Here is an 18759-nt window from a genome sequence, read left to right on the forward strand (position 1 = left end):
TAGAGAGCATCCGTCTGAGAGTTGTCGGCTCCGATGAAAAGAATTCCTTCCTCCTGGTGTGGGCCTCAGGAGAATTGCCAGCACTTGGCCAGGGACAAGGCGTGGGAGGGGGGGACCCCTTGAGCCAAGGGCAGATCCATTCCGACACTATCTTTTCTGCATTTGAATGCTGTGTCTGCCTACCCCGCAACTGTCTTGCTCCTTCATTCACAACTCCCATTAAGAAAAGTAATTTCTAGAATCCCTCATTTGCTGGGTCAGTGAGCTCATAGAAGGATTAGTTGTTTTTGGAACAGGGAGGAACTGTAAAATCGTTCAAGCCTTTCACTTGACAGAGAAGGAGAAACCAGAGGCCTAGAGATTTGCTCAGACGTCGCTGAGAGGGAGTTGGAGTCTGGACTAGAACCTGGGTCTCCGGGCCCTCATCCCAGAGTGCTTTCCACTTCTGCAGGTTCTGAAACCCCAAACCACCCTGCAGGAGTTGGTGTGTGGCTCAGGGACCTCTCAGGAGGGATGTTCACGGTACCCACCCTCTCCTATTTCTGAATATTTAAAACACAAAAGCCAAACTGTAGACCAAAAAAGATCTTGTATCTACTTGTCAGGAGAGAGAGAGTATCTGTTTACCGTTCTCTGTCTCAGGAATCCAGGTAGTAATGAACACCAACCTGTTAATCAAAACATGCCAGTCATGGGCTGGAATTATGAGGGCCCAGCGTGGAGAAGCTCAGCCAAGACAGAAACAATAAAAACTCACGTTTCGACCAAAGAGGAGAATATTAAATGTGGAGTCCAAGGGAATATGTAGAATGCTAACTACAAGAATAAAGCATAAAAGGGCAACTCGAAAAGGAGAATACAGGGAAGTGGGACTTTTCATTTTATGGTGGGAGGAGTGTTTCGACAAGAAGAAAGCGTATCTGGGAAAGGCTGTTTATTTGAACTGTTGTCCAGAACCGTTGTTCAGGCTGGAGAAATCAGATGTCCTCAGGACCAGAGAAGTAAGCAAGGACTACTCAGGCACATAGTTGGTCTAGCTAAAAGCTGGAAATTCTGGGAAGTTCGAGGCTTTTCCCAGGAAGTGGATGAGAGTGTTTTCCTTCTGGGAGAGGCTGCTGTCCCCCTGCCCAGCCAGAAGCAGGTGATGAGGTCTGAGTTCTGCTGATGTGCTGTGAATTCTCTCAGATGGCAGGGACAGCACGGCACGATCGAGAGATGGCGATCCAGGCCAAGAAAAAGCTCACCACGGCCACAGACCCCATTGAAAGACTCCGACTGCAGTGCCTGGCCCGGGGCTCTGCAGGCATCAAAGGACTCGGCAGGTAGGATCCAGGCCAGGGGGTGGCAGGGGGCCAAAGTAGAGAAGCGGGACACAGCCAGTTGAGGCTATGACTAGCTTTGGGTCTTTGAGCAAGTCTTGGCCTCCTAGGGTCTCCATTCCCTAATAGTAAAATGCAGTTTGGAAGAACTGATTTCTGAGGTCCCTTGTGACAATTTTTAATTCTTTGTCCAAGATTCAGCAAGGCTGTGTCTGTGATAAGAGAGCACAGCTACTGGGACACCTGGAAGTGAAGAGAGAGGCATGTCCAGGTCCCAGAGACATGGAGCAGGACCTGGAGAGAGACGCTCCTAGCAGCTGTGACAATAGGGGCCGGCATGGAAGAGGGAGGAGGTTGCCCTCAGGCAGTCCTACCTTGCTCACCTCTGGGGGGCCACAGGAATTGCCTGTGGGATATCCCACTGCAGTGGGATTCTCCCAGCTCCATAGAGCCTGTCGTCGGACCCTCTGATAGTGGGAGAAGTCCTCAAAACCTAAGGAGAAAGAGATTGTTAGCCTCTAGCGGGCAGATCCTATGCATTCTCTCTCTCTCTCCTTTTTAAAAGATTTTTAAAAATTAATTAATCAATTAATTTACTTGAGAGAGAGAGCGTTTCTCTGGGCAGGGGGAGCAGGGAGAGAGACAAGCAGACCCTGAGTGCAGAGCCCAGCACGGGGCTTGATCCCACCACCCTGAGATCATGACCGAGCCAAAATCAAGAGTCAGAGGCTTAACTGACTGAAACACCGAGCCCCCCATTACCTCTCTCTGACAGACTACAGGAGATCCTGCCATGAGCCAGGTGCGTGTACATTCGTGGGTGAACGAGGCCCCTCCAGGCCCCAGGCAGGCCTTAGATTGAAGAGACTGAGTATCAAGGAAGTGAGAATCTCTGTGGTGACGTCGTGTGTGAGAGAAGTACAGGGCACCCCAGCAGGGGCCCCGGCCTCACATGCGGAGGTTGTGGACGGCTTCTCTTCCAGTGAGGTACTTGCTGAGTATCAGGAGTGTCACGTTCAATGGCCTCAAATTCTCACAGGAAGCCCAGTGCCATCACAAGTCCAGACTGTGGACATATGCACCCTGGTGGCCAGGCGGCCACAGTCCAGCAGGAAGACTAGCCCACTTCCCTTCACTACCGTATCACCCTAACTTCCAAACTCCACCTCTTTCATTCTGGAGTCCTATCACTGTCCTTGGTGCAAACCCCTCAGGGACACTGCCCTCTCACACACTCACTGACCCGCTCAGTTAGTCCCTCTTGCTGCCTGCATTTCCACCCCCCAGACCAATACCTAACAGCCTCACCCCTATGAGTCGGTTTATTGGCTCATTTATTGGCTCATTCATGCTCCGATGTGCCGTCTGCCTCTGCCCCTTTACTGGTTTTGCCCTTTCCTTAATCACTCTTCAACTCAAGTGGAAGCTGCCCCCTCCTGTTTCCCTCATGATTAGACTGGGGTTATGGTTTTTTGAGACCACGGAAGGGAAGCACCATTTTCATCGCATCATGTCAAGGATGCATACTGTCAACAACTTGACTTATCACTCTTGATGTTGACCTTGATCCTCTGGCTGAGACAATGTTAGTCTGGCTTCTCTAACGTAAAGTTACTGTTCCCTCCCTTTCCGTATTGAACTCCTTGGAAGGAAGTCTCTGTGTAGAGCCACACATAGGGAGTGGGGAGTATGCTTTCCTCCTTGAGGGCAGAGTATGTGCACAATTTATCTGGAATATTTCTGCAAGAGAAATTTGTCTTTTCTAAATAATATTTGCTTATTTCTTTATTGAATCATTTACTTAAACCAATACGGACTCATGGATATTTAGTTTATACTTTGGGTTGCAACTCAGCACTATTTTATTGCCCAAAATGTTGAAGTCTGGGCCTTAGGAGCTCTTTCACTTGGCTCCTGTGTCCCTCTGATGTAGCCCCATCAATGTGGTTTTGTTTGTTTTGAGCACTTCTTTACTTTCTGGTATAAGATATTCCAAGCTCATCTTGTGTATTTCATGCCCCAGTCCTAGAATCAGACATTTCTCCAAAAAGCCCCATTCCTTTTATTGAAGAACTGTATTAGAAACCAAGATCTAGGCTCTAGATGTGCTTGTTAATGGGGTGTTACTTCGAGGTTTTCTTAGCTGACAGAAAAAGAAAATATATGTACTTAGCTAAAGATTTTTTATATGTAATCATTTTGTTTATATTAAGCTAAACATGAGTTCATATCAATGTCTCCAACCCTAGCCCATTACCTGCATGAGTCAGACAATTCTAGCCTCCTCCCCTAGCTCATCTAAATTCTCATTTCAACGGTGATACACCTAGCTTCCATCACCTGCCATCTGTTTACTCAATTGTTTAATTCCAGTATAGCTTATAGCATGTCAGAATTGTTCACTCAAATCTCCACGGGAAATATCTTTATCGACCAGAGTCCGGTGCCTATGTGCAGTTCCTTGTGCCTTTAGTCCTACGCACTCTTCTCATTTCCTCAGTTACAAGTCAGCATACCCCACCCCACATTCAGTGAGATTATTTCAAACTTTTGTAATACAGTTAGGTTCTCCTGTCACCATCTACAGTCCTTCCTGGGATCCCCTGACCTCCTAAATAATTTAAAAAAAATTTATACCCATTAAGGTTTACTCTTTGTACTGTAAAGTTCTGTGGGCAGTAGCAAGTGCATAGGACCATGTACCCACCATTATAAAATCATACGAAATATTTTCACTGCCCTAAAAATCCCCTGTGATCTGCCTATTCTCTTCTCCCCTTTCCATTGTCTTTTTATTGTCTTTATAGCTTTGTATTTTTCAGAATATCTTAAAATTAGAATCACATAGTACATTTTATTTCATGAGAGTCTCAGAAGAGGCTCTCCTATTTTGGAAGGAGGGTTCAGAGCAGAATCTAGGGCTTCTGTGTTTTACTTTAAAAAATTTGAGAGTGTTTATTCTTAAATCTTTATTCTTACCCCTTGTCCTCTGTTTTTTTTCTTTTTTTCCTCTCTTTTTGTGTCTATATGTTTTCTTTAGAGTGTTTCGAATTATGGATGACAATAACAACCGAACCCTTGACTTCAAAGAATTTGTGAAAGGGCTAAATGATTATGCCGTGGTCATGGAAAAGGAAGAGGCAGAAGAGCTCTTCCGGAGGTTTGATAAAGATGGAAACGGAACAATAGACTTCAATGAATTTCTTCTTACATTAAGAGTAAGTGGCCTCATGAATCTGTATCTGCTGAGTTTGGCTTTCACATGGTTTGGGTTGGCTTTTTGAAGGTTTTGTTTTCAGAAGTTGTCAGTGCACTGCGGAGGAGATGGGAAGGAGATCAGTAACAGGTTTAGGGACTTTTCAGAGTAATTGTCATGCATGTTGTTTAACAGCACGCAAACCATTTCATACCCTTGAGAGGAAACAGGTATTTCTTGATGTGTGATACAAAACAAGCTCATTTACTTGTGTTGTCTGTATGTGTGTGTTTTGTTTTTGCTTTTTTTTCTATTTATCTAGCCTCCAATGTCTAGAGCCAGAAAAGAGGTAATTATGCAAGCTTTTAGGAAGTTAGACAAGACCGGAGATGGAGTTATAACAATTGAAGATCTTCGTGAGGTATATAACGCCAAACACCACCCTAAGTACCAAAATGGAGAATGGACGGAGGAACAAGTATTCAGGAAATTTCTGGATAACTTTGATTCACCCTATGACAAAGATGGATTGGTAAGTAGAAGAGCTTAACTTCAGTGGAATTTCTTCTGTTGCATTTGTAATTTTAGTTAGGAAATAGAGCCAAAGATTTAAGAGAAATGTGTAACATATTCCTTATAAGTAGAAGTAAAGCATTTCCTTAAGAGACTATCTAGAAAGATTCCTCTCCCTCGAAAGTGGTGAGAGGAAGTGATAAGATATGTGTGTGTGCACATATATTGGTAAGGGATCCACACACGGTAAATACCCCTCATCTGGAGAACGTGGTCTTTGGATTTAACACTCCATTTCATGGTCACCATACTTACCATACTTAGCCAGCCACATTCCAAGGAACTAGACTGCAGCAGAGCCTATTTAACTTCAAAATGAAACCATAATTTAATTTTTTGGAACATGATTCACAAGGTGTTCCAGGCTGTGGCAGTGCTTTTCACACTCACCCCCACAACATTGTGTGTCCTCACACTTTGCTATGCCGGCATGCCATTTCAGGGAGGCCCTCAGTAAAGGGAATGCCAGATAGCAGAATTCACTTTGATTTCATCTTTAGTGGGCTTTGAGATTAACTTGCATTTGGAAGTGACAGTGACCTTAAAAAAAAAAAAAGGCAACCACCCACCTGCATTAACTGGTATCTTTAGGCTACAAATGCATAGTCTGATAGGGTCAGGAATTGCATCTCTGCAGCTGTGTCACGCCGAGATGACAGTGTCAGTCCTCTGTCTTCTATCAACAGCAGTAAGTGGACTTTTGAACTTGGCCTCAGTTCTGCTATTAGGTGTCTTGGCTGCTCTGATGATGGGGAAGGGAGTGTTCTCCTTGTCTGGCAGTCAGGGCAGCAGAACCCTAGGGAGGGTTCTTCACCCCCGAGTTACACAGGAAGAAGAGTGGGGCACTGGGCAGGAAGAAAAATGGCAATGGTAGGAATAGGAAACAAGGCTTCCCCTTCTGAAGGGAATTTCCCCCAAATTTTTCTGTGAAACTTCATGGAAAGTCTTATTAGCAAGGGGTTAGGGGACTACCTTTCTTTCCTTCCTGCTGACATTTTCCCCCAGGGGACAGAGAAATACCCCTCCTTTTAGTTGAAGGAATTGGGGTTGGGGGTAGATTTTGTAGGGCAGCCTAATGCTTAGGGACAGACATAACAGAACTGAACCGTATGTTTTCTTCCAACATAGCCGGCCTTTGATCTCTGAAATGGGAGTGGAAAAATAGTCAACTGCCATTTCCCCAAATTAGCCCACCTCTACATGAGATCCCAGGGTGTACTTGCCTGCTCTCTGCAGGTGGTTCCTTCTCCCCGTTGCCAGGGGAAACCTCAGCTGCTCTTTGCTCTAACCCAAGTCAAAGTGGCCGGTTGTTATGATTCAGCTGATTTAAAGTTCCCACCCCTGTCCTTTCTGACATTTATTTTAACAAGCCATCTTAAGTTCTCAAATACTCTTAAAGGTCATTGGGGTTTTTTAGCAGTTATAGTGTTTGATATCACCTGAATATCACAGACCCTGTATTAATGCCCAGCTGACTGTGCCTGATCATCATCTGGGGGGATGGATTAATAATGTACATTGCTGGCTACCGGGCAGAACTCCAGAACCTGATGATTATCGGGTGGAGATCAAGGACTTGCAATTTTAGTAAGGGCCCCAGATGACTCTTAATTATGTTCACATTTGAGATCCTTGTCTCTAAAAGATTCAGAAGTGCCCCTTTTTAATTACTACATATAATACGTACATGAACCTTATGTGGCATAATTACAGTTCTAGATCATTTATTGAGAACTTACCTACTGCGTATTGTGCTAAAGGTTTTACAGGGAGATCTCACCTCAAAGACATAATGAAAATGTTTCTGGAAAGTGATGTGTGATTCAGACTTTTTTACACTGAATCATATTTTAAATGCCCAAGGAACTGTTCATGTAAAGAAACTCCATGGTAAATTCTTTCATAAAGAGGATAATTAGTTCTTAACTTATCTTTCCAAATTGAGTTGTTTTATATGTCAAGATTTCTTAAGGTGAAGCATAGCTATGTTTGAAGCCAGTGCACTCATTTATGGTTAAATATATAGCTCATATCCAAATAAGACAGAATTTAGACTAAGGCAAGAAATTTAGTACATTTCTCAGCTAAGGATGATGCTCAGATTTGTGGGCTAAGCTCCAAAGTAGTCATAAAGGCTCCTGGGGTTTATACTAGTCATGGATTTTGATGTAATGGTCCTGTACTTATATTTCCCATACCCTGCCCTCCAAGCAATGGGTGCACCAGAAGTCATGTGGATGAAAGCAACTGAATAATGTATGAAGTGAACCTTATTCACTCTGATTCTTGTTTTTTTTTTTTTTTTTTTTTTTAAGATGTATCTATATATTAGAAATAGAGAGATATTGAGCAGGGGGAGGCACAAAAGGAGGGGGGGAGAGAGAGAATCTCAAGCAGACTCTCTGCTGAGCATGGAGCCTGAGGTGGGTCTTGATTTCATAACCCTGAGATCACGACCTGAGCCAAAATCCAGTCAGACGCTTAACCAACTAAGCCACCCAGGCACCACCCTCTCTCCTATTCTGTCTCTAAACCCCACCCTAGTTGGTTGAGATTTTTACTTCTTGTTTTTAATATCTATGTTTGAAAGTTTTCATTTATATATTTCATTTTAGAATTACAAATATTTAAAAAAAACTCTCAGAAGTAGATTAGCCTTTGAGAGAATATGGGTCTTGTTGTCTCATCTATCCATAGAGTTTTTTTAAATAATTAAATTTATTTTAAATATATTGCTAGGTATGTACAAATAACCTAAACTTATCTTACAATTTTTTAAAATCAGTCTTAAACAGAAAAAAGGGTACTGTACTCTGTATCATGACTCAAATATTCCCATCATTCCCATCTGGGACACTCTCCATCATATAATAAATATTCCATCAGCTAAGGGTAGCATCATTAAGAGGCTGACCAAGAGCAGGGGTGTCTGCTTTCTCACTTTTTACTAATGTCCAACAAGATAATTCAGTAGTCAGGTATTATTAGTGAAAGGTGCTTTACTACGATGAGGGCAAACTTGGGGAAATCATAGGATTTGCTATTCAGGCTATTCTCCGTATAAGGTGCGTCTCAGGAAACAAGCAGACACCTCACTAAGAATAACTGATGGCCTTTTCTGAAGTGATCAAATATCTTAGCTCTGATGTCCAGTTTTATGTAACCTGACTCTCAGGTGGGGTTTAATGCTAGATAACGGACGAATGCAAAGCAAGACACAGGTAAAGAAATTGAAGAAAGGAGAACATTAAGAGTATTCTGATTTTAGTAAAAGCTATGTACATTGACTTCTACTTCTAGGCCACCAAAAAGCCCACCTTAACTATTAGCTCAGTCCAATGACTTTCTTCCTTCTGGATCTTACTATTTTGGGCTCACGTGGGAGCTAGGTATAGGGAGCGAAATATGGATCCTGTGACTTTTCTTCTCTGTTCACTTTTAATTGAAGCAAAAAAAGGTAAGTGGGTGAGTCAGCTCCATGATTCTTAGAAGATATAGGTGGGAATTCTGTGGAAGAGGGGTTTATTTTTTTATGGGTGTTTTTATGGGTTTATTTATATGGATTAATTATTTATTTATGGGTTTCACTCTTTGTGATGCTTTTAATCCTTTCTGACACTTAACATTGAGGGCTAACAGCCATCATAATTGTTTCTATGTCCTCCCGTGTAAGCAGGACTCTACTTGGGCTGAATTGATTGGTTAGAGAGCTCAGTCAAACAGGAAAACAGTTCGTTCCCTGAGTCACCTAATCACGTCAGCCCGTATAGTTAAACTGTAGCGTACATATCGCCTATACCTATTAAAAAATAAGATTGATAACTATTGTTTCTTCTTTCTAGAAGGAAAGTAAACACATTAATTGACATTCCAAAGAGACAGTTATAGACACAGGATGGAGAAAGGACCCATCCTAGGGGGTGTGGGAAGGCATGGAGCAGAGTTTGCCTTTTTTTTCCCCGCTCACTTTGTTCCTTGAAACGAGTACATTCTATCTTAAAAAAAAAAAAACATTTGGCCAAGGAGTATTTTAATAGAAATCTGTTTCTTTATCCACAGGGCAGAATCTCACTTTCTGAAAGGTGAACCATTACTTGCCCTGACCCAGAACCTGAGGCACTATTTCTGACATGTCACAGAAAGCCCATACTAACTATACCACTAAAGAAACTTCTTTCTCATTCTGCGTTTCAGTCACACTTATCCAAATAGATGGGCTCCTGCACTTAAAGAAAGGCGAGAGCCTGTGTCTCACTTTTCATTTAGGTTGGTCTGGAAATTTTCAAGACTTTCTACTCCTCTTTCCCCTCTGTTAGCCCTCACGGCCATCCTCCACTTGGCTGTTTCTCTTGTGTGAGATCTACTCTTGATCTGTGTCACTGAAGGGCCTTGCCCAAAGTTTCCCTCTCATTTCCAGGTACTGGTGATGGGCCTCTACTGAAATGGTGGGAAGCAAAGTTTTGTTTTTGTGTCTGACTTTTCCACTGCAGGTGACCCCTGAGGAGTTTATGAACTACTACGCAGGGGTGAGCGCGTCCATTGACACGGATGTGTATTTCATTGTCATGATGAGAACTGCCTGGAAGCTCTAAATGTAGGACCTGGGGACCAGGGTCTTGGGTATAGCCACGTGGCTCCAAATGGTTAAACATCAGCCCCAAACCAGGATCACATTTGATTTCATGTTCATCCCAGTTTCTTTCGTGTTTCTTTCATGTCAACACACACTGCATCTTCTGGGGCAGAAAAGACAGGATGTAGTTCATTGTGGCCTCATTTTGTTAAAGCTGTTTCCTTAGCTCTACTAGAGGGATTAATTAAAATAAGATTCAAAAAGCTACTAGAGCCAGGTTCTAGGATACATACACATGTCTAATAAACATAGGTGTCTTCTTGGCCATAAATGAAAGTTTGACTATTTTAATTACAATCCCTACCCACGCACCCACAGTCTTTCTCCACTTCATTTTAGATGGTCCATTTCTAGGTGGGAGAATTCACCTGTTTTTATATCTGACTGTAAATATTTAAGTGCTTCAGTTCCAAATTGGGACCAGAAGAACCACACATTGGCCTCAATTTTTATACATGAATCTTAAGTTTCTCTGCCAGTGGTTTAGGGAAGCCTCAGTTTGGTGAGTAGGTTTAGAATGACATTTTTGGGTCATCTAAAGTGTCTGTGAGAGGGGAGGTGATTTCCTTGAGCAGATGGCTAGGACCATCCGTGTGGTTAAAGTCTCAGGCTGGGCTGTGCTCTCAGATATTATGTGGGACCTCTTGCCCTGTGAGTGAGCAGACCATATCAGCAAACCTTTGTCTGGTGTAATGTTCGTCTCCCCCGTCCCTGCCATGGACCAACAGTATTGACATTCCTACCAGTACAAGTACTTGAGTAGGCCTGCTACTCCAAGAAGATTTTCCATCTTGACACTTCATGGCCCAAAGTGTTCTCCTCCCAGATCTAAGCTTTGGCTTCATATTATCAGTGTGTGAGAATCTCCCCATAAAAGGCTTAAAAGCAAAGGCAGCTCCAGCTACTAGCAAATAGATATTGAAACCACCACTGTTCCTCTGTGTGTTCTGTGTCTGGGGCCAGTGACAAAAGCCCTTTGACTGTGGTGCTGGAGATAATGACTACCTGCCTTGTTACTTGAGGACAGTCCTTTTTGTCACCTCTGTCCCTGGCTGCATTCATCCCCTGGTTTGGGGATGTGGATTGGGATAATAGTCCCCTTTAAGATCCTATGTATTTAAGTGGCTCTGGGTTTAGGGTCAATCAAACACACTTGCTGTATTTTGTACTAATTCACTTGTTTACTTTTTGTCTCAGAGAGTTGGAAGTGGAGATCAAGATACACATTGATTTAAAATTTGTGAAAGCAGGTGTTTCCAGATAAGAATCATAGAAGTTTGTTTGTTGTCAAGAAGCCAATTTCCCACTTCCCTATGACAGGCTGGACAAGTGACCTTTTTCTTGAGGATGGGAGCATTCCCAAATTATGGGAAGCTAGTTTTTCGGAAATTGATTGCACAAGTCTGGCTTTTCAACTGACTTTATTCTCTAAGCTTATGTAGAGATTGGCAGGCCAAAAGATGCTAGGTATTATAAAGAAATATGTAGAAATGAGGTAGAAATCCAGAAGAGATTATGATGGAATAGATAGGGAAAAAATCCATGTTTTCTGTAACCTGCACCTTGCAGATGATGGCGAAGGAGAGGTCCCAGGTTTCCTGGCAATGATTTCAAGCGTATTGCTCTAGATAGATTTGTGCCTTTGATTTGGGAATGACCTGCTGCTTAATTAGAGCCATAAAGTTAGCATGTGATTCTGAACAAGGACTAGGTTGTAGCTATCAGCTTTGTCTTCCCCAATCGTACTCTTGTTTCCTGTCTAATTGGGGCACAGCTATCAGATTTCAGATAACCTGTACCTCAGCGTGTATCTGGCCACATTCAGATGTCTCCCTTCCAGCAGGTCAGATTCTGGGCCCACAAGTGAGGATTCCACCAATGACACCCCCCCACCCCCCGCGCCCGGTAAAGAAGATCTAACAACCTGATGGTCAAGAATCACTACACTCCTACTCTGAGTCTTAACTGTGATTTCTGGCCTCGTCAGGGCTCACTCATAACTTAACTCTTACTCCTTCTGGTAGCAGTGGGAGGAACAAACAGTCATTTAAGAAAAATCATTTGCAAACAACAGTTTTCTGGATGTATTTTCTATTTATTTAACTTACACAATTCAAATATTACTCCATTTGCAATTTAGATTTTATTTATTTATTTGAGAGGAAGGGGGGAGGGGCAGAGGGAGAAGAAGTTCCGCTGAGCTGGGAGCCCAATGCTGTCCATTTGCAATTTAAAAAGTAAATACCGAGGTCAGAAGCTAAACACAATAAAATATCTCCAACCCTTAGGAGCACCTTACCTGTGGGGCCAGGACCCCAGACAGGAAGGAAGGAAACAAGCCAAAGAGAAGAGGATGAGCTTAGCAGCTTTGAAACAGAAACAGTATGTAAAAATTCTGAGAATCAGGATTGGCCACAAGAAGCCACCAATATCAGTACTGAATCTGGGTTCTAACCCTTCCCCTTGCCCCACCCCGCAAAGGCAAAACTAGGAAAGAATGGTGGTCTGACCCTAACTAGCTTCTTCAGGGGCTGGTTCCAATCCTGCCTGAAGAAGTCTTGGTATTGTAGCCTGAAGCAGAATTTTTCCAGCCCATCTGCAGGGCTAATTTTCCTAGACATTCGAACCTTGATAGGATTTTGTCCCAGACGCAAATGACACTCCGGAGGGTGATGCATGTCTCTTTGTAGTTTGGTGGCAACACGAAACAACACTTCATACCCTAAGAGCAGCTTTTTAAGGCAGAGCTGGGTCCCTGCCAAGTAGGCTGCAGATTGCCTTTGTCACAGTTTGAGGTTGAATACATCCCATCAGTAAATATTTATTGAGTCACTACTGTGTGCCCTGTTCTACTGTAGGCTTTGGGGATAGAGGAAGAAGCTATAGGATAGATGCAAACAAAACCACTGGCTTTGAACCCAAACTAAGAGCTCAGAGTTCAGAGATAAGAGAGGAAGGGAAGCATCAGCATTGAAGGCAGGATAGTCGGGGCCCTTCATATGGCAGTGTGCTGTGGACCATGCAGTAAATTTACTGAATGTAGGCAGTCTGTCAAGACACTACCAGGAAAAGACCCCTCTATTCTTGGAGGCAGATCATTGTCAGCGTTTCACTTCCCTTGGCCACTGTGAATTGCCTCACTGAGCCACGAGAGTACAAGTAGGTAATGATTCAACCCTCTTTAAGCAACCTACAGAGGCAATTTGTTCTGCTGATGTTTAATCAAGTGGAGAGATGAAATTAACCAGATATGTATTCTTGGCTGGTGTGTGGGGTCCCTTCTTCTCCTCCTTCATGAAATTCTACTAACACCCTCTGAGTGGTATACCTTTTTGGATTTATGCACAACCCTCTGGGGCATAAAATGAACCTCCCCCACTCTGAATTCCAGTTTCTCAGATCAGTCATCAAACTTGCTTTCCTGGAAATTACGAGCTGCTGTTGTAAATTAAGAGCTTGTTGAAAGAAGCAGCAAAATTTTAAATTTTAGAAATGCTTATGATTTTAAGGAAAAATAAAGCTGCCAAAGGATCTGATAGGTTGTCATATAATGTCATCTTCATGTAACTGATCCTTTGGAGAGCCAATTTCTAAGGGTGCTTCTACTCCTCCAAGTTGCTGATGTGGAAACTATATAACTTCAATAGAGATAACTAGTTTTTTCCTTGTCTTAAAAAAAAAAAACTTACTAAATGAATCCCCTAAAATTATGTCTTGTAAAACAGATGACGAGTGAAATCTGTTGAAAAAAACATAAACAAATGATTGGTGGGGCTTCTGAGAACGCCACTGTGTGAGAAGAGTTCTTTTGCCACCTCAGTTGGTGCGGTGTGAAGCTTGTGGTGAAGCATCTCTTCCTCTCTGAGAATAGCATGACCTTCTTGTTTTATTTTCACACCTGCTTCGCCAAAGCCAGTATCTTCCCTCAGCAGAATAGAGTGAAAGGTGCTCTTTAGGAGTGAACCCACTGAAAATGTGAGCCACCGACCAGCAGCTGAGGTTTTGATAATGGAACTTGGAACAACCAGAAAGGTATATCATATCAGGGAAAGAAAAAATTCTCAAAATGAACTGGCCTGTTCTAGAGTCTTCTTACTCTTCATAAATGGAATTTATTTGTTTATGATTTCTCTGGAGTATGATACAAATTCTAACAGCCACTGAACATGGTTGATGCCATTTCTGTTTCACCAAAGTTCTTGTGGGCACCCTGAGTTTCCTGTTCCCACTCTTGTTCCCATCATGGGGACGAGTGCTGTGTGGCTCAGGTGTGTCATTCTGCACGAGACCCCATAATAAATTTAAGAGGGACCCTGTGATTCAGAGCTCAAGCACCTGAAATTTTGAAGCAAGATCTGAGTATGTAGTTTGTAATCCTGTCATGAAAGACTTGAATAACTTTTTCTTTACAAACCTTTGCACTTGGCACTCAGACACGGGTATTGATTCTGGGAACATCTTGATCTTATACTTGAAAGGTTTGAGTTGCTGGTCTCCTAGAAACACTCGGACCACATGCGGAACTGATGATGGTCCGTGCTCTGAGAGAGCCTTGGAACAGAAAAGCAACCTGTAATTGAGAGAAAATGACAGATGGCAGAGTAGCTTCTCTCGCAGGGGTTATAGTGAGCCTCCGATTGCTTCCACCTTGATGGGATAAAGTGCAGCACAAACGCAGGGCATTACCAAACGTCAGGCTTTACCTTCTGAAACCCAGATCATTCTTTTAGTTTCCAAGGGGACTGCAGAATAAACTCTGTTCCACATATTTCATCCTGAGTCATGCCTAAAATCTCATTTAGCAACATCATTCCACAACCATTTATTTAAGCTTATCTTTGAAGCTTCACAGTAAATAAAGTAAATCACCATTAATTTAAGCTCCTCTAATTGAGCTCACTTAGATAGGGTATGAGTGAAAATTTACTTCCATCTCACCAACACTAAAAAGAATGGGTTCTTAAGCAAGTCAGTATATAAAGATTAGAAGAGCTGTGCCGGCTTATGTGCATATATGTTTTACAAGTACTTGGAGATATCTGTTTGCACATGAATGTAATTAAAATGCTAGTCATAAAAAGTTCCCACATATCTGAAAACGGCCCTAGGCCAATTGTTCATTGGCAATACTTTATTTATCTAACTGTGACTCAAACAAAATTTCTAGATAGTGAGGAGTTCCTATATGTAAATCTTATCCTGATCGTATCTTTAATAGAAATTGAAGCTGAAAAGTGTTTTATAAAGCAGAATTTCAGTGACATTTATGATATAAATTTTCAAATATTTTGTTTAAAAAATCTATACATGCTTGTAGTGGGTAAGCTATGTATGCATTGAAAACAACAATTTGTCATAATGGCAACAGTTAGGATATTGCTTTGAGGAACCAGAAATTGAGAAGATTTTGAGCTGCAAAGTTAGATCTGATTTAATATCTAATACCAGCTTTGTCAATTTATCATATTATCATATTGTGTCTTGCCATTCACATGATTTTCTAATTTAACAGAATTCCCTCAATTGAAGGCCTGAAACATTAACAACTCTGTACTAAAAGAGTTCATCTAGCTTTTGTTTCTGTTTTAAAGTCTTTCCAAAATATTTTTCTCTTTAACAGCTAACATGTTACATATCATGCTTCTTTAAAAGTTTACTTCCAAGATGGTGCTTTTGGATCATTTAAAATGTTACTTGTGTGATAATTCCATTGAAGGTGATGAAATTTCTTCTTTGAAAATGATAAGGCCCTTTTCAAATTGTACTTGCTCGTGTTTTTAAAAGGACGAAATGTAACTTTACCCCCCCACCCCCCAATTATTTTGACAGCCAAGAATGAGAGTTTGGAAATTTGATGTCTATATTCCTTTTCCTGCAGGGTTGGACTACTCCCATCTAGCAGGCCAAGCAAGTTCCCGCAATGCCCAGCCTCTGAGTGGTACCCCTAAGACTGTGGGGAATAGAATACTCTGTGTGTTTGTATTAAGAAACAGGGGGAATTAAGAGGGAGGAGAAAGAAATGGAACCCACGGGCTGATTTCTGCTCTTTTAATTTCATTGCCCATTATAGGCTTCACAGGGCCAATGACGAAACACTAATACACATCCTGACCAAAATGAGAAGTTTGCCTTCTAGCACCTCCCATTTGGCTAGTGCCTTACATCCTGCTATTGAATCCCAGCCATCGTGGATTCCGGGTGTCCAAGGATCCTGAGAATCACCCCAACTCTAGTTCTATCCTTTATTTCAGTCATCTTACTTAAACTTCCTTTCCTTAAAGAGCTTTTTTACCTGTACATTTATGCTATAAATTTCTCTATTCTAAAGTATTAATAATAATCATACGTATAATCATGCCAAGTATGCTCTGGAGTAGAGCGGTCCCATAGGACCTTCTGTGATGATGGAAATGTTCTCCATCTCTGCTCTCCAAGATGTCAGCCTCCAGCCACATACGGCCATTGAGCAATGGAACTGGGGCTAGTGCAACAGAGGAATTCAGTTTTTCATTATGTTTAATTTTAACAAATTTAAACTTAAAAAGCCATGTGTGATTAGTGGCTACTGACTTGGATAGCACAGCTCTAAACATTTTTATCTTAATGCAAAAAGTGATGGCCAGTGGGCAGGTGGGTCTTTAGCCTACCGGGCAACGGCCCCACCTCAGAGGGGAGGGGCAAGCCAGGTTCCCTGATCCCCAGTTACCTGACTCTGCTTGATTGTCAGTGGCAGATCAGACTCCATTGAAAATATTTCAGGGAGAATGTAAAATGCTTTACCATGTCTCACATATTTTGACACCATTTCCTTCTTTCTCCCCTGCCTTTTATCCCTCTCAGGTTTCGAAAGAAGAGTTTTTGAACTATTATGCTGGTGTCAGTGCTTCTATTGACACTGATGCCTATTTCATTTTAATGATGACAAAATCCTGGAGATTATGACTTTCTGTCTGTTAATTCTTTTGGAAATCGGGGACTCTCAGAGAGTGGAATGACTTTGAAAGAAGTCCAATGCTATAGCTTCTTGATAAGGTGTAAACTAAAGTTTCTGAAAGATCTAGGATTTTAAAAGCAATAGATCTTCAGTCATCTTACTTAATGGCCTGGAACATATGCATTGCTTAAATGCCTGAGGATATATTTTTAAATCAGAAATAAAGGAAGAACAGAAGGAAGGAAGGAAGCCATGAAGTGAGACTGGCAAGTGGTTCTTTGGTGAAATAATGTACCTCTTGTTATAGTTGTTCCTCTTACAGGGGTAAATGTAGATGTTTCCCCAAATCTCTACTTGTTCCCTGTCTTTCCAGTCTTTAGCAGGGGGTGATGGTAAAAAGATTGGAAGAACATCTGACTTTGTAAAATTTCCTGAGCTTACTTATTTTAATGTGTCTCTTGGTGAATACAAATAAAATTTATTTTATTCTGAAATTTAATGGTCTTTTTTTTTTTTTTTTCTATCTTCATATTTTAGGCCAGGGATTTAAAGTCAACAAATTACCGCACGTGCATAAACAGGGGTCACAAGTGATTCTGGTGACAAAAGGAAGGTGAGCTCAGTTGGCCCTCTTGGTAGAAGGCTAGGATTTTGTGGGATCACTTCCTGGGTCAACCTATCAGGAAAAAAAGACTTGGAGGCTTTCTGGAACTTTAGGGTACACCAGTGAGGAAGTCTTTCAAACTGTTTTGGGAATTCATCTTTGGAACCCACTTTTAGGCTCCTCCACAAGGCAGATGATGCAAGGTTTCCTGACCCATTTGTCTTCCTCTAATATTTGCTTCTCAGGAAACAAAAGTGGTTGGAAGTTGACCACACATACAAGCACAGACCTTCATCTTGGAGAAATGAGGTAGGAGAGGGGATGGAAGGCTGGGCTTTTCAAATTTTAATGAGCCCTCAATCACTGGAAGAACTTGTTTAAATGCTAATTCTGATTCAGAAGGCTGGAGTGGGGTTTGAACTTCAGCCTTTCTAACAAGCTTCCCTGCAATGTTGATGCCTCTGGTGTTCAGATAACACTTCAAGCAGCAAGGCATAGAGATACCAGCTTGTATATTTCCAGTGCTTTTGTTTCACTATTTGTCCCTCTCTTGTTGGCCATCATAATTTGTGATTTTCAATTGCTGGGCCATCCTCTCCTTGCCCTCAGAGTCTTGAAAATATAAAGGAGGTACCATGAAAATATATGTGCCCCCAGGCATGTGTAGGAGCGAAACAGCACTCCCAAGAGGCCCTGTGTGGAGGCATTTTGATTGGAGCATTTGTCACAGCTGAGGGCTGAGTCCTGGAGACTTCCAGCCTTGAGATTCTGAATGTGTCACCCGGCCGGGAGTAGGTCCATCTCTCAAGACAGACCTATGTTGAGCAAGCTCATAGCAACTGATGCTAAAACTGGAGTGCCAAGCCATTCATCTACTATGGAGAATGCAATTCTCACACTTGCTGAGGCCAGCAGATCAGAGAACTTCCTCTTGGTTTGAGGATGGGAGAGAGTGACGGTTCAGCTCTCAGTTTAGTCACTTAGCAGTTTATTCTCAGATGCTACTAAGCAGTGCAGAGGACATACACATGGCATGTTAGGTAACATTTGTGGTAAACAAACCTTAAAATTTATCATAGCTCATACAATCGATATTTCTTTTTTATTCCTGAAGCAGTATTATGTATCCACTGTTTGTGGTCAGTGAATAGCTTTCCTCCAGATAGTGATTCTGGGTTGCAAGATTCCTCCATTTTATGATTCTGCTGTTTCCCAGGCTCTGTAGTCACTGAGATCCAGGTATCTGAAGGGAAAGAGTATGTGGAGAAGGCTGAAGAACTTTCTGAAAAGGCATGGTCTGGAAGGGACACACATCTCTGCTTGCATTTTGTTTGATGACGACTAGTCGCATGATTACATCTAAATGCAAGGGAGGCTGGGAAGTGTAGTCTCGGTCAGGAAATCTTCCTGCCAGTGCAAATCTAACAGCGGGAGAGTACAAATTTTAGTGGACCACTAGCTGTCTCTACCACTTAAAATAGCAGTCCCCGTTGCCTGTCT

General features: G+C 42.1%; 1 protein-coding gene and 1 long non-coding RNA gene across 4 annotated transcripts in view; one reads left to right on the forward strand and one right to left on the reverse strand.

Moving 5' to 3' along the window:
• The window catches only part of CAPSL (calcyphosine like), a 31059-nt gene extending 13954 nt beyond the window's left edge, over positions 1 to 17105 (forward strand). The window contains exons 2-6 of one of the 3 annotated variants that reach the window (XM_046000135.1): positions 1186 to 1322; positions 4360 to 4537; positions 4838 to 5047; positions 9579 to 9682; positions 15600 to 16664. In XM_046000135.1, coding sequence (XP_045856091.1) covers positions 1186 to 1322; positions 4360 to 4537; positions 4838 to 5047; positions 9579 to 9680 — 627 coding nt within the window. In that variant the 3' untranslated portion in view covers positions 9681 to 9682; positions 15600 to 16664. Of the gene's footprint in view, positions 1 to 741; positions 1323 to 4359; positions 4538 to 4837; positions 5048 to 9578; positions 9683 to 15599 lie in introns of those variants that run through there. The other 2 variants (XM_046000133.1, XM_046000134.1) reach the window with 2 other exon arrangements.
• LOC123938606 lies at positions 1372 to 2158 on the reverse strand. The gene is made up of 3 exons (XR_006817748.1): positions 2082 to 2158; positions 1694 to 1812; positions 1372 to 1562 (listed from the first exon to the last, which is right to left on the reverse strand). It is a non-coding gene; the product is annotated as an uncharacterized LOC123938606 (long non-coding RNA).
• Positions 17106 to 18759: the final 1654 nt, after the last annotated feature.

Source organism: Meles meles, chromosome 3 (genome assembly GCF_922984935.1).
Source record: "Meles meles chromosome 3, mMelMel3.1 paternal haplotype, whole genome shotgun sequence".
Lineage (NCBI taxonomy): Eukaryota > Metazoa > Chordata > Mammalia > Carnivora > Mustelidae > Meles > Meles meles.